Source organism: Mercenaria mercenaria, chromosome 5 (assembly GCF_021730395.1).
Source record: "Mercenaria mercenaria strain notata chromosome 5, MADL_Memer_1, whole genome shotgun sequence".
Taxonomy (NCBI): Eukaryota; Metazoa; Mollusca; class Bivalvia; order Venerida; family Veneridae; genus Mercenaria; species Mercenaria mercenaria.
In genome coordinates, this window is record NC_069365.1 from 1,730,762 (window position 1) to 1,755,262 (window position 24,501).

At 33.6% G+C, this 24,501-nt stretch overlaps 1 protein-coding gene across 1 annotated transcript; it reads right to left on the bottom strand.

The window, feature by feature from the left end:
• Positions 1–1,143: 1,143 nt before the first annotated feature.
• Positions 1,144–19,242, bottom strand: LOC123556237 (uncharacterized). Its single transcript, XM_045346840.2, has 8 exons — positions 18,806–19,242; positions 14,317–14,396; positions 13,598–13,704; positions 12,164–12,239; positions 11,606–11,670; positions 9,407–10,066; positions 3,824–3,917; positions 1,144–3,174 (listed from the first exon to the last, which is right to left on the bottom strand). The coding sequence occupies exons 1-8, from the start codon at positions 19,096–19,098 to the stop codon at positions 2,960–2,962; spliced, it is 1,590 nt and encodes a 529-aa protein (XP_045202775.2). The 5' UTR covers positions 19,099–19,242; the 3' UTR covers positions 1,144–2,959.
• Between the last annotated feature and the right edge of the window lie 5,259 nt (positions 19,243–24,501).

A 24,501-nucleotide genomic window follows, 5' to 3' on the forward strand; every position in this document is an offset into this window, starting at 1 on the left:
TATCAAGAAGAAATCTTCAGATACCGCATTTTCTACATCGAAATTTTTGCCAGATACCAGCATTCCAGAATCGTTAGCATATAAAGTTTATTTTTTCACAACTGCCGATATGACATTAACGAAAATTAAAGGAGAAGATGCCCTAGTATTGAGCCCTGGGGGGACACTGAAAGTAATACCTAAAGCAGACGAAAAGATACCTGCAACATCAACAAGTTGCTGTTTCTCAGAAAGATATGACTTGAATTCACCTTAAAACGTTATTACCAAGACCAGAAGCTTGAAGCTACATTAAAAGGCGATTAACAGTGTCAACCATTTCCACAACGTTACTCTTATCATTTTCATGCCTAATAAAGTCAGGTAATAGTTGTGAACCCACTTCTAAGCCAGACTGAAATTTATTATAACAAGTCTTTATCCTTAAAAAAAGATTCAACTTGGTCGTACATCACTTTTTCAAGGATTTTAGAAACTACAGTTTCTGCTGAGACTGGTTGGTAGTTACCAACGGGCAGTTCATCATTTTTTCTTTAAAAAAGGGGAACAATTCTAGCTGACTAAACCGATCAGATACAACACCCTGTATAAGGGACAATTTAACTATACGAGTTTATGAACTTACAATGGTAGGTGACCTATCCTCAATGAACCGGGAGGTATACTATCTATACCATAAGCTTTGTTAGTTTGTTAGCACTGAGTGAAATGAAATATTTCAGAACTTCACTTTCAGACACCAGTGAAAGAGATGTGTCTACATCTAGCACTGGATACAGTCATCTGTCTACTTAGCACTCCTGTGCTGCCATCTACAGAAGTGTGCTCTGATTGGTGCTATTTATAGAAGTTATTTTGGATTGGTTTAAATGTGTACATAGTGTTTTATAACAAGTTCTTGCTCTAACAAATACCAACAAATGATGAGGGACAACTTTTCAGAGTCTAAAGCAAATCCATCCAGCAAAAGCAGAGAAGGGAGGGGGATGTGAATAACATTTAAACTGGTTCTAGATACTGACGAGAAGGTGAGTAGGATCGTTCACCTCATACTTCGTATAGCTGAGCTAAAATGATATTGCCACTCAGTAAACTCAAGTGAAAGTAAATTCATCTGTAACATGTAAATAATCAACTGCACAATATCTTCTTATTCGGTTTATTTCTTTAAAATTGTAAAAGTATTGAGATTTCATATGTGTTAACATATTTACTAACAGCATTTGAATACAATATTAATCATATTAAGAATACATTTGTCTGGACGATTTACTAAGTTCTCCATGTGACATTATTTAAGAACGCAACTCAAGTGTCCTCTATCGAGGAAAGGGTTGAATTTGACAGTATCATTATGTAATCAGTTTTAACATCTTACATTTAACAAGAATTTACAAAGCTAACTAACTCAATCCATAGCGGTGGAGTCCAACCATTTTTTCGCTTTGTATGAGTTTGAAACAAAACTTACGTATGTTGATGATTTATAATTAAAATGCCGGTATACGTCCAGCTACAACAAGAAAATATGTTAATTATTAAATGCAACATCAACAAAAATTAAGAAAAATTCTTACAAAATTATAAGGAAAGAAAGTTTAACCAAATGTTTTTCTGAAACACTGTTAAGCATATATGTCGCGAGAATGATATTCTTGGTAGTAAAAAGGTTCTACCTGAAAATGCAAATAAAGAAATATATTTCCTATTCTACAGCCATTCATTAACAACTTTTGGCGAACAACAAAGCAGGTTACGCACTTTTTCACATAACTAGGCATATACAACAAGTATGTAAATGAAACCAGTTTTATGCATCATTTTAAACCTGTAAAAAATATGCTATCACCCGCTATGGACTTCTCTGACACTGAAATCCCGTACTCAGTACGTATCGTATGATATTTCTCTCCAGCTGAACACAATAATTTCAGTTACTCACATTTGCATATCACACATTCAACTGAGGCAGTCAGTAACAAAGAAATAAAAGCAGTCAGTAACAGAGAAATTAACATTAAAAATAAATTTTACAATATATAATGTAAATAACGAGGTACAAGTGACATATATGTAACTGTCACTAAATATGGAACAGTTACAACAAAGTGTACATGATAATATACAATTATTTGTATAAAATACGTCGTTTTTTAAACAGTCTATGACAAAACAATGCAACGTAAAAGAAAAAATCTTTACAATATGCTTAATAACATTTTAAAACAATAAAAATACATCACAGATTTGAAATATCTTGATACGAGTGCGTGTTATGTTTACATTAATGACTGTATAAGTAGAAAAAAAATGATAAATGTCTTTGTATAATTCAAGATAACAATTTTACATCAATGTTTTTTGTTTAGTTTAAAGTAAATGCAAAGGTGTAATTGCCAGTGAGTATCCTTCATCTATAAAACAATTACTGGGGCATTGAAATACCAATGATAAGCTACTTGTAGTACCATTCTAATTATGGTTTTCTCTGTTAAAACACTCTTACGCTAGAATGACGTCACGTTAACATGCGGTGACGTCAATGTTTTTGTTGCGACCAAGAAAGAGCGCTACTATATTTCATCTACTAGCTGTTTTAGATTAAGGGTATATTAGAATCGAAATAATTTATAGCAAAACCGTGTTTTAACACTATTTATACACTCGGGCGGTAATACGTCGTACAAATAATTTCACTCGGGCTGGGCACTCGTAAAATTATTTCGCCCGACGTATAACCGCCCATCGTGCATAAGTAGTGTTAAAACACTCTTTTGCTATAACTTATTTCTTAAATACACATAGCTGAAACTTATAAAAGTACACTTTATGTTTGTAATTTTAATCGGGCAACAGCAAGATTAAGTAAATACTTATTACATGCATCCCATTTAATATGAAGGACTCTTGTGGCTTCTTGTTAAAACGTTTAAGTTTATTAAATGACTAGAATCTAGAATTAGTCAATTCTATGGTGTGGAAAAGATGGTGGGTATTCTGGGTGAATTAGGAAATCTCCTCTCGGATATTTGTTGATGTATCTTGCTTTCCTTACATTGTCTGCATCTTGCTGTCGTCGCTGAAGCATTGTGCTTGGGTAACCTAGATTTCCTAGCGGCTGAATAGTACTTGGTGGGTACCCGCCATACAATATTCGTCTCACTTGCTCCGACTCTACAAAGAGAAATCCTTTGATGACAATCTAAAACATTCTAGTTTCATACCAATTCAAACGTAAACTGTAAAACTTTGCAAACCACGGGAACTAATCATATTTCTCAAAAACGTCAAGGAAAACATGTTTAAAGACGCGCCACAAAATAACTGCATTCTTTTGTATTTCCATGATGGTAATTATACATGATTTGCATGAAAAAATTGAGTGACATATATTAGGCCAAGACAATGTGTTTAATGTCTTAATATTTTATTGAATTAATGTAGCAATATGTACAGAAATCAGTGTATTAATTAAACTTCGATCACATTTTGTTTCTACAATGTAGGATAGTTTTTCATCTATGTTCTTAAAACTATGCTGAAAAGAGACTGAATAAGTTTGCAGATGAAGTTGTGAAAGCACATGTATTCAGGAAGGGCCTCATTTGTCCGACTGAAAACTTGTAGTATAGCTGTATATTACCTGTATATTACCTGTATCTCAATGAGTTTATTAAGTTCTTGTAGGAGAAAAACGTAGGTCACTAGGTCGTGGTGGGTCTTTAACCCCAAGTTCAAATAACCTTATATCGTGTTGTTTTCCACTTTTATGTCAAAGTGAAAAATTAAAAAACAAAATTCTTCAAAATATGAAATACTGTACCTGTAGCACCAGCACCTTTCATCCATCTGTGCATTGACGGGATGGCAGTATGTGGTCTGGGAGTAGCATCAGCTACTGGAGGTGGTACCGGAGACTGAAAAACAGTCGAGTCAGGAATTATAATCTATAAAGTATTGAACAAACAAGACCAATATACCATAGTAATGTCTGAAGGAAAATTAAGATCATTGTGTATTCAGGGAAATCATTAGTAAATGTAGTATTTGTTCCATTGAATGAAAACTAGAATAGAGATATAGCAAATATTCAAGTTTTTTAGAGACTGGATTTTACGGAAAAAAAACTAATGTGACTGATTTTTATTTCCTTATATAACCAAATACATTTGATGGTTGAAATAATGATACTTTCACTAAACGCTTCATGTCCTAAAATATTACACATATGATAGGTAAATGTGATTCAAATAAAATGAAATGGAAGTTACATAAAATGTTCACAAGCAAAGAAAAATTTTATTTATAAATTTACAAGACTATAACATAATTTACAAAAATGAGCTGAGTCATGTCTACTAATCAATATAATACATTCTTATATGACCAACAATGCTTTAATCATCACAACGATATTATGTTGACGTCACATGTTTTAAACGAAATGTCACATTGCACAAATGTTTTGATTAATTTACAAACATACTGAGTTAGTAATTTGCTTTGCTGAATAATTCGCAATAATTTTCGCCCGAACTGCATTCTGCCGCAAGACGTGTTGCCATTTCCGGCCCTGGCGTGTATAAACAAAGACCTACTATTGGCGCCATGCTTGCGCGAAGAAACAGTTCCATCATTTTAGATATAAATTTTACATTAAAGAACATATTAGAATCGAAATAATTTATAGCAAAACAGTGCTTTATCACTATTTATACACTCGGGCGGTTATACGTCATCCGAAATAATTTCACTCGGGCTACGCCCTCGTGAAATTATTACGCCCGACGTATAACAGCCCATCGTGTATAAATAGTGATAAAGGACTGTTTTGCTATAAATAATTTCTTAAATAACATAAGTCATAAATGCACCAGAAACTGAAATAGCAATCGAGTGTTGTTCAAATAATAAAAGAAGTCATATTTTCAGAATAAATCAAATGAAATAATAGAGTTATCAATGGAAAATTGTTGGTTGCTTTTAACTGGGCCTAAAGGTCAGTCACAGTTAGGCAACATTTTATGACATTTTTCATTTTAGTATATTCTGTCAGAGATTTATTTAATGAACAAAAAGACCAAGCGCACAAATTCATTTCCCAATCAGAAATGTATCTGTTTTTAATTAGTACTCCCCTTTAAGGTTAAACTCATCAAAAAAGGGACTATTCCTTTTGAATTTAATATGATTTCTAATTTTACAATTGCATTTGGTAGATCTGGGGTATTTCAACAATTGGGGCTAAAAAGAAAGTTTAAAACAAGAGGGCCAAGATGGCCCTTGGTCGCTCGCCTGAGAAACACACAATAACAGTGTAAACATGTTTGACCTAGTGATTTCATTGAAACAAAAATTCTGACCAATTTTCATTAAGATTGGACCAAAAATGTGGTCTCTTAAGTGTAAACAAGTATTTTCTTCAATTTGACCTAGTGACCTAGCTTTTGAGCCAAGATGACCTATATTCGAACTTGACCTAGATTTGATCAAGGCAATCATTCTGATCAAATTTCATGAACGTCAATTGAAAAATACAGCCTCTATCACATACAAAACGATTTTATTTGATTTGTCCTAGCGACCTAGTTTTTGACCCCAGATGACCCATATTCAACACTGACCTTAATTTCATCAATGCTATCATTCTGACCAAATTTCATGAAGATCAATTGACAAATCCAGTCTCTATTGCATACACGAGGTTTTTCTTTGATTTGACCTAGTGACCTAGTTTTTGACCACAGATGGCCCATATTCTAACTTGACCTAGTTTTCATCAAGGCAACCATTCTGACTAAATTTTATGAATATTCAGTGTAAAATGCAGCCCCTACAGCGTACACAAGGTTTTTCTTTAATTTGACCGGGTGACCTAGTTTTCGACCCGAGATAACCCATATTCAAACTCGACCTAGAATACATCCTAACAAACATTCTGATTAAATTTCATGAAGATCCGGTATAAAATGCTGCCCTTATTGCATACACAAGGTTTTTCTTTGATTTGACCCAGTGACCTAGTTTTTTAACCCAGATAACCCATTTTTAAACTTGGCCTACACTTCATCAAGGTAATCATTCTGACCAAAATTCAGGAAGATCAATTGAAAAATACAGCTTCTATCGCATACACAAGGTTTTTCTTTGATTTGACCTAGTGATCTAGTTTTTGACCCCAGATGACCCATTTTCGAACTGGGCCTAGATTGTATCAAGGTTATCATTCTGACCAAAATTCATGAAGATCAATTGAAAAATACAGCCTCTATCGCATACACAAGGTTTTTCCTTGATTTGACCTAGTGACCTAGTTTTTGATCCCAGACGACCCATTTTCGAACTCGGCCTAGATTTCATCAAGGTAATCATTTTGACCAAAATTCATGAAGATCAATTGAAAAATACAGCCTCTACCGCATACATAAGGTTTTTCCTTGATTTGACCTAGTGACCTAGTTTTTGATCCAAGATGACCCATTTTCGAACTCGGTCTAGATTTCATCAAGGTTATCATTCTGACAAAATTTCATGAAGACCAGTTGAAAAATACAACCTCTATCGCATACACAAGCTAAATGTTGACGGACGACAGACAGACGACGGACGCCGGACATCGAGCGATCAGAAAACTCACCTGAGCATTGCATTGCTCAGGTGAGCTAAAAATAGTGTGTCGCTTAAGAATTCATGTATTTCAAATCTATGCTGGTAGCGCAACCAATATAAGCAAAGGAATGTAATGATATTTTTTTACAAACTAGCATTTCTAATGAATTTCGACTAGATATATATTTGTCAATGTAAATCTTTGACAAATATAATACAAAGGTTCTTATATCCATATCATTCCTTTGGCATATTTTGTTAACTAAATTCATACATATGCGAAATTAACTCTACCTTGGTTGGGCAACCTGAATGAGGAAATCAAATTTTAAAAATACCTCCAGTGAAAATCTGATTTACATTAAACACTCATTGAACACATATAAGTGATCATTTGTTGAACTTCCGAAAAAAATCCGTTACTTGATCAAAATTGTATTAACCTTTACGACCTAGACTTTAACAAACGTTTAAGGGATATGTTGGTATTTTGTATGAAAAATATTCATGATATATCCAACAGAAAGGATTCATTTTAAAACATGAAACTGATACAAAAATAACAATCTGACAATACGTGGGATCACAGAAATATGTGCGAAATATCTTTTAATAAGTAGAAGTGTGTCCATAGGATATGGATGCCCCCACATACATTGTCATCCTCTATATAGCAAAAACTATCAAAGGGCCATAACTGCAGTAAAATATTCACAGAAAAAAAAACTTCCTTTATGGTCATCTGCACATCAAGCTTGTTCATTTCTGAAAGTTGGAAGCAAATCAGGCCAATAGTATGGGAGGAGTTATATATATAGCAAAAACTATCAAAGGGCCATAAATGTGGTAAAAATAATCACAGAAAAAAATCTTCCTTTATGATCATCTGCACATCAAGCTTGTTCATCTGTGAAAGTTTGAAGCAAATCAAGCTATTAGTATGGGAGGAGTTGGACGCACAAGACTTCAAGACGTATGGACAGGCGTATGGACAGCAGCAACGTTATATGCCCCCCAGATAAATGTTTGGAGGCATAAATGAGCCGCGCCATGAGAAAACCAACATAGTGGCTTTGCGACCATCATGGATCCAGACTAGCCTGCGCATCCGCTTTCAAAGCCTATTGCCAGTACAGAAACCGTTAGCGAACAGCATGGATCCTGACAAGACTGCCCGGATGCGCAGGCTGGTCTGGATCCATGCTGGTCGCAAAGCCACTATGTTTGTTTTCTCATGGCACGGCTCAAATTATGTTACTTAATCACTGAAAATAATAATCAAAATCAAAATTAACAAGAGCTGTCCGTAAGACTTTGATAGTAAATACCTATTTTAAGTTTCAAGTCAATAGCTTTGACAGTAACAGAGAAATTTGACTTTATCAAAAACTTTAACCAACGGCGACGCCGACGCCGGGGCGAGTGCAATAGCTCTACATTTTCTTCGAAAAGTCGAGCTAAAATGAAAAGAGGCAGATTTCAGTCACAGCAGTTTTAAGACATTTTGATTATGCTGAATATGGGGTTGGAAAGGATATATGATCACATCTAGAACTTAAAATAACCCATCTAAATTGATATAATAACGAATAAACTGTTCTGACTATATATAACTAAATCTATATAATCTTGCTAAACAGAGTTTTTGGAGAGTAATTTTATTATCTACAGGGACTAACTATAAAAAAACGTTTAAAAGAAATTAAGAATCTGCAAGGAAGCAATCTATCATGGTTTTGTTAAGTTGGACAGACTCTGAATGACTTTTCCACACTCGCTAAAATATACTTTGCTGCATGACTAACAATTACGTCCCGTAAAAATTTACTTGTTGGTCTATGAAGACGAAAATATTTGATAAGATGTTATTCAAACTAAGTCAAAGCGATAGGTGTGTTATCAAATTTATAAATTCTTTTCGAAGCATAAAACACAACAGAACATGTACTGCAGTAGTCTGCTCACGAGAGGTAATAAAATTTGCATCACCTCGCACATCCCGTAAAATCTTCTAAATTAGACCTCTATTATAAACTAATTAGGAACATTTGGTCATATTTTCTCCAAATGAACTTTTTGTTCATGAAATTGACAAAGAATGATCTTAAATAAGGCTGTGATAGCAGCCGCTGCAAAAACAACTAGAACTGTCACAGGAGTGACGAATAATATCCCCCACAATACGACCTTGTTACAGTAGTATGCAACCAGAAGGAAGAAATGGCCCGTTTGTAGCCAATGTTAAAAGTCGAACTTTGATGATGTTACACCTGTGTATAAAAAATATCTAAATCTGTCAACCCTTTCATGAGTCCCGAAACAAGGAGTTTGGCAAATTTTAAGTTGGAAAGGAGCCATAACTACGTCAAAAAACTTGACCTGTGTTTTATAATGTTACACTTGTGTACCAAATAAATCTGTCAAGCCTTTCATGGGCTATTGTCCGGAAACCATGGAAACCAAAGGACCGACCGACAAGCTCACTCCTATATACCCCCACCCCCAACTTCGTTGGTGGGGGTATAATTAATGTACTTCAAGATCCCCATATTATCAGAAATGATAACAACAAAGAATTCAAATACGGGGCCTACATTTGTCGGCCTTCAAATCTGAAAGGAACTTTTTGAAGGCAGGGATATTTTTCACCACTAACAAGAATATCAAATCTAAAATGCTACAGTCCTAGCATAGATATCACTGACAGAAAATAAGAGAGATGGGTACATTCAAAATCCAATCTAATGTCTAAACTAAAATATGTTTGATTCACCTAGCCACCTACTAGATGTATCACCTGGTATTTCAGTATCACTCTACTTTCGTCAATCGGATTTTTGTTTTTCATACTGCTGTCACTTGTCTCTTTATCATTTGTTTCATTTTCCGCAACTTTTCCTTCCTTTTTGTAATGTTGAGGACTCTGTTCGCTTGTTTGTACTGGACTTCTGAATTTAACTGCTTGCTGCTTCGCAACTGATTCATGTTTTTTGTTCTCCCCACGATACACTTTGTTGTTAATATAACTAATGATCTTTTCTACCTCAACTTTGTTTATAACACCATTCTCTGTTGGCATCGTCACTTTTAGAGGGAAAGCCTTCTTCTGTAATTTGTCACCTGTGCTGGATTTCTTTTCAGGCATGGTAACTTTCTGCTGCAAGGTTTCAACATTGGATTTAGTTTGTGGTATATTTTTTCCTTTGGCAAATGCAAAGTTCTTAGCAATTTCTTTAAGCATTTTCTGATTGCTGCCTTCTTGTTTTATGTTTGATTTAACAGCTATTTCTTCATGATTCTTTTGGTTCTCATTGTGTGTTCCGCCCGTAGTTTCTGTTTTCTTGTTATATTCCACGTTTATCTGCTTTGCCTGTTCAAAATTATGTTGATGCTCATATTGTGAATCTTGTGTTTGAATTTTTACATTCTTCTGAAAGTGGGTGTGATTTGGTAATGCCTGTGATAAGCGATGACACCATTAATAAAACATTTAAGATAAAAATTCTGTAGCTGTTATAAAAATAAACAAACACCTAAAAAATTAAAACAGTATTATGTTTTTCTAAATTAAGAAGTCAGTGAAATTAAGCAATATATTGTACCATTAGAACATGTATTATACAAAACTAACAGTGATATAAAAGTGATACAAAGCAACATGAATAGCTATCGACAGAGAGTCGGTGGAACATTACTAATCTTATAAAAAAATAATACAATGTTAATAACATTAATAAAACTTTTACCATCTACAAAGTGTGCTTTATCTTTCATCCATTTTGTTCTTTTTTCATAGAATAATAATTAGTAGTTATATTAACACACTTATATAACGTACTTCACAGGCTTAATATTCAGTCTTCTAATTAAAAACTTTTCTGCAAGGTCAATTCTGTCAGCACGACTGCCATGTAAACAATAAAGTACCCAGCTTGATTTGAGTTTCCTGTGACGACGTCTACCGGTTATCATTACATTATTCGAGTATAGACAGAATGATATCTAGGAGCTTTGTCTAGGTATGATTAAAGTGGCATGATTAAAGCGGCATGTAAATACATATTATACATAAAACAAACGAAAACACAAAGAACTGCAACTGCGAAAAATGTATAACAAATTTAGACTTCGCAGCTATTAACACGAAACTGAAAATGGTATATTTATATGATTAGCCTTACCAGTTTCCATAATATTAAATGCACTGAAATGATAGCAATCATACTTCCTGTACGAACAAAATTCAACCACTTGTCAAAAGTCTGTTTACTCGTACTTTTATACAAACGAGACACTGTATCAAGCAATTATACATACAACATATCGCCTGAACGGCTCCAAATCACATAACATGGTAACAATGTCAATGCAACTGAAGTGAACAGTCACGTTCTTTGATCGATTTTGAAATGAAACATATTTGCTTTATTAAAGATGTTGAATCAAGAGCAACGCTCATCTGCAAATGCTGGACAATATGTTAAAAAAGAGTTATGGTTCTTGGCCTTCTTATTAATTGATGACAAAATGTATGAGGTTTCAACGCTATTGTAAGTATTCAAGAAAAGTGAAATTAATCAGCTGTCGGAGGACAGCAACGCACGAATTGTCAACAGCATTGTCAAATGAATGAATACAAAAGTCGAAAAAGCGGCAGAATTATGTAAAAATTCAAAACAGGGATATGGAACATGTACAATGCATATCACCTCATGAAAGTGGACAAGTGTGTGAAGCTTCAATCCATTCCCATTAGTGGGTACCAATCGAGATACCACTCTACATACAAAAACATAACCAAAAACTGCAATGTTGAAAAAGGGGCATAATTTCCTAAAATTGAAAAGTAGAATTATGGAACCTGTGCATTGCATGTGAACAAGACTTTTTAACCAACATCGACACCGACGTAGATGATCAAGTGATAACAATTTCTTTAGAAAATCAGACAAGCTAAAAATCGGCCTGCTGATTATGTAATAAGAAGCTGTCTTACCTTGGCAGTGTTGAAAAGTTCTTTATCTTGGTAGTCACGAATTGCATTCACAACTTCATGTTGGTCTGTATACAAGAAAAGAAAGTACACACTTTTATATGTTTCTTCGACTACATCTTATTATACAACTTACGTCTTGAACGATAAATACTATGCTATATGACAATCACCTTTCAGTAAAGTCTTATCATATGCCTTCATGTTTATAATGTGGCTGACACATTTTTCATAGACATAAAATGTTAATTTCTTGTTACTTGAATCCTATTTTGAATAATCCTTTTGCTTTTATAATTGTTAAATATTTGAATATTGTTAAATACAGTAGAAATTTTTATTGAATACATGATTTTTGATTATCGCCCTTTATGGATCTAACTTTATATGTTTATGTGCAGTAATAAAAGTAGTGCTTTTCAAACTATTTAATTAAGCATAACATTTTCACAGTTGTTTCATCCGTTTTAACATAAAATTTACAGCCTTATATTTAGATTCAGCAACTATTTTTCTGTTACATTCCTAACCACAGACTTAAAACTAGGTTAGATCACGTACGGTCATCATCAGCCATCTTGAGCCAAGCCTGAGCACCCCAAGCTTCAACTGGTCCTACTGCGTCAGTAAGTTGCGCCTAGAAATACACAATTTTATTGTTAAGTAATTATAATGCAGGATCAGTCAATTAATGAATGAATTATTATAAATATTCATTACAATAAGTCATTTTATTTAGTAATTTTAGCCTATACTTAAGTCTTGAATGTCTCTAAAATGGTTATAAAAACACAATTTGAGAATCCAGTATCTCTTTAAGCTACCCGACCACAGTTTGGGTGAAATTTTTCAACATGTTTATTTCCACCAAGGCACAGAATATGCATATAGACACTGAAAAGTGGGTGAAAATAGAAGTTAGAAATTGGTAAAAATGCAAGAACAATATATTTCCACCACTATTTCAAAGGCATTGCAACAGTTTTCTACCTTCTGCACAACATTTTGGTTTATTTACAAGAATATCTTGCAAAAAATCTTGTCAACAAGTTTGTAACACAGTCACTTTCAGAGTACTCACTTTTTACGCTTTTTGAGAGAAAATATTTTTTACTTAAATGTGTTGGTGAATTAGTCTCTTAAAAACTATCTAAAGACACATCTGACAGTTTCCCATATGTTTGTAGGCAAAACTTTTCCTACGGACAGAATTTCTTTAAACTTTGTTTACTGACTGAGAATCAATTTTAAAACGGAAATATGTATTAAAAATCACAGGTTCCGGTGCTTGATCTTGAATTATCTGCCCTTGAAAATAGATTTTTCAGTATTTTCCGACTTTCAAGGGCAGACAATTCATGACCAAGGCTGGGTACTTATGATTTGCTTTATTTCATATTTCTGTTTTCGATTTTATTCTCTGTCAGTAAACACAGTTTAAAGAAGAAATTCTGTCTGTAACATATAGACACCGTGGCAAATGTCCTCGACTATAAACAAGACAAAATTATACCTCAAAGTCCTGGTCTTTCCCATGGACCGAATTCTTTAAACTTTATATACTGAATGCAAATGATGACTGAAACAGAAATATGAATTAAAATGCACAGTTCCTTTGCCTTAATCATGAATTATCTTGCACCTTAGCGCAATAATCCACTTTTTGCACCGAGATGACGATCTGCTCTTGAAAATTTATTTTTTTAGTATTTTCTGATTTTCAAGGGCAGATAATTTAAGATCAAGCACCGGTACCTATGTTTTTAATACATTTTTCCATTTTAAATTTGATTCTCAGTCAGTACACAAAATTTTTGCCTATACACATATAGGAAACTGTCAGATTTTTCTTTAAAATACGCAAGAAACACATCACTGATAGAACTTCACCCTAGCACGGAAATGTTTGTTTTACAAATATCTATGCATAAATTAGTAGTTCTAACCTATAAGATATGTATATGAATACACTGGTAATTTCTCATTATGACCTACCCAAGGTTCATGGTATTGGTCGACAGCGGCTGTTCGAGGTCTTGCTATATACTTCTCTCTCTGGTGTCTTCGTAACTGTCGCTCCTCGTCGGTAAATGTGTCATCAACTGTTGTAATTATTACCAACCGTTTTTGAAAAGATAATAACTGACATAGAATATACATAATTATATCATTTTGAAACTGGAGATGCTTTTGAGAAAAGCGCATATGTCTCCCACAAATGCCTTGTTTGTCTGGATTGTTCAGATGAATCGTTCCTATCAAAAATGTCTAGTTTGTCTAGATGGTCTAGACGATTGGATCCAATTAGATGGTCTAGACGACTGGATCCAATCAGTAATTCAAGGGCCATAATTCAAAAGTGCCTAGGCGGATTTCGCTAGTTATCGAACCTGGCCGAGGTCTTATGGTCAAACACATTTTGTTCAAGTTTGGTGAAGATCGGATGAGAAATGTTTCACTTACAGTGCGGACAAGCTTTGTGACACACACACACACACAAACACACAGAGAGAGTAGTAAATCAATACGTCTCCCACACCATTGTGTGGTGGAAGCTAGCTTGACATAAATATATTCAAATGACAATCCCAATGTTTCGGTGTCAATCCGGTCTATCTGATATACATTTTAAAGTAAGGACTTTTACTTATTAAAGAAGAGAAAACTGAACTGTGCAATGCCGTTATGTTTACATAGACAGTGTATATACTTACTTCTATACACAGGCTTTCCCATGGTAGCATCAGCATTGTGATATCCGGGTACATAATGTAAGCGATTGGTCAGGAACACACTGGATTACAGAAACAGCAGCTATTTACACATTATATCAGCATTATGCTGTAACTGTTAAACTGGTAGATCTATGCATTCCTATGCCTCACTGAAGGAACTAACAAAAATTAAAATTAGACGGAAAGGGACAAATGCTGTGTAGTATTTACAGACTTATAAAGTCAGTAGCAATAATGAAAATCGAAAATGGTATTACTAACTAGGATAACAAATGCACGGGTAACAAAGTACTAAATAAATTTTAAAAGTAATATCATATAAAACAACTACAGACATTTATAATACTTATCACAACAAAGAGAAAACGAAGGTACAGACAACATACAAAACGTCTAGTTTGAAGAGAAAGAAAGCACTTGGTAGAAACTTTTCTCTCCCATACAGCACGTGAGGAGACTTTAAAGAAGTATGAACCCATTACTTTTTTCAGCTAACCACAAATAACGCAACAAAGTACTCAAAGTACTTGCATTTAAATCTGGCGATAGTGCATGACATCGTATGCTTCTGTCACAGTGACAAAGAGTTGTTATATTTTTGTCATTTTTTAATCCCAAAAGGACATAATTATTGTGATGGCACTGGCCGTCTATCTGTACGTCCGTCTGTCGGTCAGTCAGCAATCACATTTGGCCCTATTAATTACTTAAGAATGCTTTTACCCATGACCCTCAAACTCAATTATCACAATGTTCATGGGCAGGGGTTGACCCCTATTAATTTTGAGGTCAAAGGTCAGTGTCTGTTAGTACAAAATCTATTCCTGCTCAGTATCTTAACAATCCTTTGACCAACGATCCTCATATATCAGACAAATTGCTCACGACTGGTTGATGACATGCACTGACTTTGAGGTCAGTGGGTCAAAGGTCAAGGTCAAAGCGACTGTCACTACAAAATCATTTCCGTTCAGTATCTTCAGAATCCTTTGACCTACAACTGGCACATTGCCTGTAACATTCAGTAAATGACCCCTATTTATTTTGATGCTACAGGGATAAGCGACAAACAAAAACGTTTCTGCTCCATGTCTTGTGTCTGCACTAATCTTGGACCTGCACACTACCCATAGCACTAGGCACTATCTATCATAAGCTCTGCTGGTAAAAGGTCAAGAGTACAAAAAACCGTTTTTGCTCAATATCTTGCAAACCCCGTGACCCCTTGTCCTCTGACTCTTCAGCTTGTCATCCACATGGACATTGAATGGCCCCTATTAATTCTGAGGTCAGTGTGCCAAAAGGTAAAGGTCACATTGGCTATCAGTACAGAAACATTTTTCCACCCAATATTTTGAGAATGCCTTGACCTATCCTCAGTTTAAAAGAAAAAGTCAAGTGGAACTCTGGCAATCTAAAAAAGTAATTATAGCCCTACTGCTTTGTAAAATACTTATTTTTACAAATAATTTAACATATCAATGTCTGTGGTATTTCATTAATTACGTTTAGCCTAGTTAGGAAGGGCATACTCTGCTCTGTGTAATGAATATATGATTTTATTCTGATTTTTTTTTTTTTTTTTTTTTTTTTTTTTTTAGATTTTCGCAAGCTGAGTGCAAAAGATGTACATCTTTCTTTTAATTATGATTTCATAATTAAAAATTTTAAATAATTTCTTTGTACACAATAAATCTGTTCTGATATCTTTCAAGCTGGATGCAGTAACTGAATTACAAGAAATCTATTCATCACCTGCTATGATATTATTGATCTAGTTTTTCAATCACTGAGTGACTTCATAGTACAATATCAGAAATTGATCAATAGTGTTTCCATTTGAATCAAGCCATACAATATTATATCAAATTAAACAAAATCTGTAAGCACTATCACAATATTAATAAAATCACATGAATCAAAATTGTATGGTGTAAATATTTTATCAAGATTATATATTTAACATTGTTTACTTCTATCAAGGTTTCAATCCCTGGTATAAAGTAGTTTGTACATAATATTTATGTGCATATCATAAAATATGATATGTTAGATCAAATCTTTTGCAATAAAACTATTGAACAGTTCATGTAATTTTGGAGGATGTTCTGTTAATGCATTGAATAATTTTAAAAGGTCGGATTATTATAAGAAAAATATGAAATCACGCCATCTTAGCTCGTTTATGACTTTTTACAAAAAAATATTCCTTCTTTTTTAATAATCACAGCAAAAATACACCTTTTATGTTCTTCTTTGATCAGCTCTGAGTTTTAAATCATTGAAAATGTTTTATTCACATGCACATGAAAAGAACACATTGTGACTGTTAATTTTATCATTTTATAATGCTCAAGTCTTTTTAGTTGCCATCTATATATATATATATATATATATTAAATTTTATTGCTTGGACTGAAATATAGATAGAATATAATCAGCTTTTCACAAACATATTTACAGCATTAAAACACTTTAAAGTACAATAATCTACAATTCTCTTCTCATCAAAACTTATCTGGTTACCAAATTCTAAAAAATAATGTTATAAAAGATGCAAAATACAAATTGTATGAACATGTGTATTAAAATTCAATATTTAGTGAAAAAGATCACAATAAACATATTAAAAAAAAAGTGAAACAACATTTTGTTTACCTTCATATGTGCTTTAATTGCAAGTGATTGTAGTCCACATTCTGACAATACATGATATTATCTTCATTACTTGACAATTAATTAAGAGAACAGTACTGAAATGTTCTCACATTTATTTCTCCAGTCTCATAATGCATCATCTTTACATGAAAGTTTCAAGACATGAGGTGTGAACTTACAATTTAACACTTAAGGCACTCACCTCCAGATTTTAGCTAAAAATGATCTTTCTTTAAAACTGAAATTTGGTCATATTATTAGCATTAGAATATAAGATTTTGTTTGGCGTAAAAAAAAAAAATGTTTGTTTCCGGTATCCAGACCTACCCTAAATTTTTGGCCCGACCCTAAAATGTTTTTATGGCCTTGGAGAATTTTTTTTCAACTTTTTATGCTTTAACATGGCCAGTGATGTTAAAAATCAACTTACTGATGCTCTAAAGACACAATCCCCTTATTTGTATTCATTTTTTGACACAAAAATAATTTCAGAAGTCTCCTTTAATAAAAACAAATTCAAAAAAAAAAAATTTCTGACCTATACCTACCCTTAAATTTTTTTTAACATGTTACTGGCCTTTCTAAACTATCTTAAAAATGCCAAATCAACAATAAAAAAACATGCCCACGTCATCGGAAATCAAATCCAGACCACCGAGGCAATAAAAACTTTCCTGTCGTCGTTACCAATACATGTGACATGGAGGAATACGTGTTTCACGACACTTAAATATAGGTACTTACAATTAAGGCAGTTTATCTCAAGTAAAGCGCATTACAAATGCTTTTCAATTTTCAGTGTAAAATTAGTAAAAACAACTACGAAGTTATTTCAAAGTTGAATTGGCTACAATTAGGTTATGACATAAATTAATGTTGATCCAACATTGATTCAACATCCAGCAGTCAACGATGAGATGTTGTCGAAAATTGAAGTTCTTTTAATGTTGAAATAAGGTTGTTCTTTCAGACAGTTATTTCACAATATCAGAGTTCTGACGAGGTTTTCAGCATAATGGGCCCATGGCCTATCTGCCCTGAAAATATGGGGCCATTCTGAAACTTTTGGGGCTATTCAAATTTTACATTTAAAAAAAGTTTACTTTTCTTACGCTTTATTCACAAAGTTCATGTCATTAAAACTCTTTTTCCTTAAAATTTAACCCTTACATATAGTTAAACAACAAGTTCTTATAATACTCTGTTTGTCAGACGTTTTACTCTATTTTTTACCATTGTTTTCAGTTTACTCAAATTACTGGACCAGGCAAGGTCGGATCACTCTGTGATTCTGAGTTTGTTCTTAAATGTTCAGCGCTATTTATAGTTGAATCATCGCTTAAAATTTGTTCAATTTATCATTGTTATTTGTACATTTCCCCGGTGTAACTAAAGCCTGGTTCATTTTCTTAGGGGCAGGAGGACTGAAAAATTCATGCAAAATCACTTTTCCGTTTGATGCGGTCGCCATTTTGATACAATGATGGTGCAATTATCACGACACGTTATTTTTTCAAATCCGTTGCAGTGATTGATCTCCTCTAAATGTGTGTCTATCTACCGTACTGCAAGACCGGCACAGTAGTGATCGTTTTCTGGTTTGATTGTTTGATTTTCTGGGGCGCAAATGGCCCACCAATGTGATTTTTGGTGCGCCATTCATATATTTTTCACGCCAATGGTGCAAAAACGCAGCCTCGGCAGAACTCTGCTATATCTGTAAACTCACTGGTTATATCTTAAATCCAGTTCTAACCATTGACTTTAAATCAAACACTCCTGTCTAATAAATAAACATTTAGGTACTCACGGTTTTGGATGTGGTTTATGACGTCTAAGTGGTTCTGTTGGCTGGGGTTCAGTTGGTGCATCAAGTTGGTCCCCGGTATGAAATGTGTTGTAAGTAGTTGAATCATAGCGTGGTCGTAGCCACATATTGCGAGCATTTTCTCTTATGTGATCTAATGTTCTAGGATCAAGATCCGGTACATTTCTTGCAGTCAGTTCCTGCAATTTTTGCTTGTCTAATGGGTAAGCAGATTGCGCTCTTCTCAACCGTGTGACTGGGTTTCCGTAACCTGGTAAAATGTGGCCTGTCGCCATAATTGACAATTAAGGCACTGTTTCAGTTGTATTAAAATTTCAAATGTATATTTTCCAGTTACATGTTATAAATTATTTCTTATCAAATATATTGTTTACCCGAGCAACGGAACCGGAAGCAGGTGCTTTATAATTGATTTAATTTGAATGTACTTCAAAAGCTTAAATTACTACTATTAGATACCTTCCACTATCACAAGGTACAAGAAACTTTATTTTAGGTCGGATACAATATTATAACAATACATTTGTAGAAATACTATACAGTAAGGATCTTACATGCCTGCATGTGTAAGACGGGTTTTTTTCTACCTGAGGGTAGGGAAAACAGCTGTTAGATCATTTTTCTTGCCTATCATGTTCAAAATAGATCGTGGAGACAAATACGTTTTTGGTATTTCCTGACATTATTTATAAAGTTTATGACGTCACAATGGTACCAGTACTATGTGACGCGGGTGCGACACCTTATGTACCAGACACTTTATGTACCACTTTGACACTTAGTGTACCACCTATATATTACATAGTAATTGTATCTCGTAGTGTAACACTGTGAATATTTGATAATTACCTGTGAAAACAACTTTGATTTAATCAGCTCAAGTCCATAGAATGTTGTTAACATTTCTATGGGAAAGAGTTAAATTTTACCTTATCAATTATGAAAATTTAAATTTAGTAAAAAATATTTCAAGTAACATAAAATGTAACATTTTCATCAAATCAATACAAAAATGATCATCCACTATATATGATATATGTGGTACATCAGGTGTCCAAAGTGGTACATAAAGTGTCTGGTACATAAAGTGGCACATTCGTGTGACGCCACCTTAGTGCACGCTATTTTAGACAAGGTTTTTCCCTACTGTAGGGAAAGACAGGAATATCTATCCCCGGCGCGTGCTCGGATAAATGTATACTTTACCCGCTAGGTAGGCAAGAAATTTGTAGTTACAGCACACCATTAATTCGTGAGCTTTTTCTTACAAATATGTATACTGTCTCAGTATAGCAAATGTAAAGCAGCTGAAGAAAAGATATAGATAACATAATTAAATTTAATTCGTTGAAATGAATTGACTATTGAGAAATATTGATGAAATGATGCAAATCATGGTTAGATGATCACACTAGTAGGAACAGCAATTACAAATACATATATATATCAATTCTATAAAAGCATAAGACTAGCACGAAGAACCTGCAAAAAAGAAGGTTAAGCAGACTATATCTTGATTTTGCCTGACACTTGAAACTTCCGCGCATGTAGAATCGGGCGAAATCTAGACCCGTATACGTTTTTCGCTTCAAAAATACCCTAAATATAAATGTTTTTTCTTGAAAATTGACATGCACACGTAAATTTATATTTTTGATAAAAGCTTAAAAGGTTTTTTAAAAATATTCATTAGTTTAAATTTTATGTCTACATTTCGCTAATTTGATTAGATTTCGCGAAATCTACTAGATTTCGCTATTCAGTTATACCCCTATGTTACAATCTACAATCTGCGGAGAAGGTTCTATTTTTGGCATGTAAAAGAAAAAATAGTATATATGAGCATAGAAACTATGTGGTGTAAGTGTAAGTTTCAAATTTAAAAGATAATAAAATATATATGAATTAATTAAAAAGAATTAAAGTATAATAAAAAAATGAAGTTTTCGCTTATGGCGTGTTTTGCGACCTGTGGTTTTCCACTTTTTCTATTTTATCATCACAGCAGCGTTGTTTGTGACACGTTGCGGCCATAAAATTTCTCCTAGTACCTTCAATCAGAGCTGTTATATTTCGATACCTTCAGATCGTTCAGCACGGCATTTATGTTGTGTTAGTGTACTTTTTGATATTTCGGATAAGACGGTTCAAATATTCCCGCTTTAATAGCTTTGGGTATTGTTTAATCACTACTTGGATATGGTGACATGGATGCTTTCTAATTTTGTCTTTTGGCAGTTTCTGTGATATGCAGACTGCATAATCTGATTTCTCGTTTAGGGCACAGCCATTATTTTAACAGAGGCCGTACGCAGCTTTTCATGGAAATGCACTCTGTGTATCATTGAAGGTTCCTTGTGTACCGCCGTATGAATACATCTGCCGCAGCGGTTGTCTCTAAATTATATTTTGGTACTTAAATCATGTGAAAATGTTGAGTTCTACTCAATCGAGGGCTAGAGGGCGCGGACGCTAAGCTCCATTCCAATCTTGTCCATGTACAGGCTCAATTAAGGATGAAATCAAAATACCCAACAGGCAAAGCCAAGTTCCATAAACTCGATTGATGCCCTAGAATATATCTTAAAAATGAAGATCCAATATATCTTAGAAATGAAGATCCTATACTAGTATATTTTTTCCGTTTTTTAAACTGGTATGTCCATCCATCCATCCTTCCATTGATTGATTTATTTATTAATTTACAAATGAATGACAATGTCACAGATAAAATTTGAAGCAAGAAATAATCTCAACGTTATATTTGAAAGATAAATGAATGAAAAGCATTAAAAATTACAATATCACAGCTTTATGGATTATATATTATAATTTATGTGGTAGAAATGTACGAAAATATACCAAATTGAAATTCAGATGCAACTAGAGCAAAATTCAAAATAAAAAAAAATATAATTTGCCAGTTTAATTAAAGTAACTGAAAACTTATGTTGGAAAAAAAATCAATCTGGGCAAAATCAATATATTGAAAAAATATGTTTTTACAAAAAAATGAGTATGTAATATTATTGAAGAGTATCTATTAAATGCTGCTTAACTATACATTTAAAGAAAGACATGGATGTGGAATTCCTGACTGACTGAGATAAATTATTCCCTAGACAAAAACCATTAAATGCCAAGGATTTTGGCCAAAACCTTTTACCTTTAGAATAGAGTATCTTCCAGTATCTTCTTTCTAATTATTGTGGAGTTCTCATGGACAGAATTGACATGTGTGAAGTGCTCACACATATATGATGGGGCCTTTTGACATTTTATTTAAAAAGCATGGGAAAGTAATAATTGGTTGACCCTGTTCTCAACTGCTAGCCATTTCAGATCAACAAAATGTTCTTTCGGGATGTGTGACCTAAGATGTAAACCAAACAAAAATCTAACTAATTTGTTCATAGACCGTACTGTAACTTTAAATTACATCAGCTCCTTTTCTTGCATATAAACACATTTTTTCTGTTCCACAAACTATTGCACCCAGAAGTGCAGCTACATTAAGATTTGTTTTGATTTTTTAAAAAAAATATCTTGACTGAAACTGAATTTATCTTCAAAAGACATTTTTGGTGAGGGTATATTTCATTGCGTTTTGTCCCTTCTGGACACCCTTTTTTTGCTTTACTTGTTGAGGGGTTGTTATAAAACCTACAGGATATCTAAGTTAGCAAAACAGCACCATTTCCATGCAAAATATTTGAACAATTTCTAAGAACTATTTTATAAATTTTGATTTGAATGGGAAAATACATTTTGGTGATAAAATTGAAAAAGTGAAACTCCACAGGTCGCTCAACACGAGAAAAATGAAAATGTTGCAGACTCGGTTTTATGGAACCTGTTCATGGGGGTGTAGTGGAAATGCATACTACCGTCCAAGTCCCCTAGCCCCGGGTTGAGCAGAACTCAACATTTACACACTGTTTTTCAATATATAGGTCCATTGCAATGACGAAAAAGATAAAAATCCATCTTTCGAATAAATCTATATAACTTTTAATTCTCGTTTCTCCAACATTTAACGAACAGAAATCTAAAATTTTGAATGCAACACTCTTACCGTTTTCAAGATACTTACTGTTGAAACACGTCGAGTAAGTGTGACAAATTAGCCATGTGAAACCTTCGTTATTCTACAGTATTCTGTTATGGTCTTATACTGCCGATCGTATAAACTCATTTTAAAAGCTTCGAGTTTAGTGTTTCAACACATCGGTCATATATTTTAAAGAAAAATACGGACCAACACATATATATAGCCGTTTGTGTCCGAAAAATTGGCTGATAACTATTAACATATTTTTATAAATTTTATAAGTTGTGTTTCAAAAATGAAGTGTTGTCTTTCAATCCGTATTAAAAACATCTATCGAGATTAACATTTGTACCACAGGCAAAGAATGCTTCTTCGTTACTTTTATTTTAGAATAAAAATGTACATTACCAACATATTCCAACTGGAAAAATCAAATCGAGAAAGACCAAAGTCCATCAAAATGTAACGAAAGTTTATTGGATTTAAGTAACAACATTTTAATCATTTTTGTATTAAATGTCAATGTTTTTGTTATTGTCTACTTGATTTAGAAGTTCGATGAATATTTAATTGCATATCTTCCAAACATATCTGAAATAAAATGTTCATCTCATTTTATTGAGTTTGTTGTTGGTGGTGCATTGGTATTGTTACATACGCTAAAAGTATGTTTATATTATAAACAGATCATCAATTTAGAAATAGCATGCATGATAAAACTCAAATGTTACTATGCTATTACTACAACAACATATAATGAAAAACTGGCAACTGTATTCCTCGAAAACTGTAATAAGTAACGAAAGTTTCATAGTAACGAAGGTTTAACAGAAATGATATTAGACTAAGTTATGATCAGCTAATGAAAAACTTTCCATATATGTTAACAACAAAACACTTTTGAACATCTAACGAGCACCATGTCGCTTCATAACAGTTCATTAACAGTTCAACAGGATGATTAAAGTGACAATCTTTGTGCACACAAACTAATTAACGCACAAAGTTTGAAAATAAGTCTAATATTTTGTCCTTGTCACCCTCGGTTAAGCGAAACATTCTACGCGATTTTCCAGTGGGTACTGGGACATTTATCTTGCACAATACTGCATTTTGATGTAACCATATTGAATCTCGACTCCTTGGCCATTGGAAAAATTGTTTCTTTGACTCCATAAAATCCACTTCAACTTATGCTCATTTTCATCGGTGTCGGTAACTTTTCCAATGTACCAACTGCCTTCATACACTGCTGCTACGTACTCTTCAACTTGAAACCTTATTTCTGAGTCTACCTTGCTATCTTCTTTGCCACCATGTTCTTCAGTTACAGATTGTTCAATGATAGGTTCAGATTCACCTGTTGTTGCGACCGGTTCAGATACTGGTATGTTCAATAATTCTTCGTTTTGTTTAAGTCCACCCACGGCCCTCTTATTTCCAAGATTCACCTTGGTACTTTCCATTCTCCAAGAATCACAGGTTTGACCGGATATACATGTTTCACAATAACAACTGACATCGCGTACCTTTATCGTTGAATCGCCATTACCCACTGCTGCATGTACTTTCATTGTGCCCTTGATAGACTTCAGCGGAAGTCTTTCTTGGATTTTTTCAGTTTGTG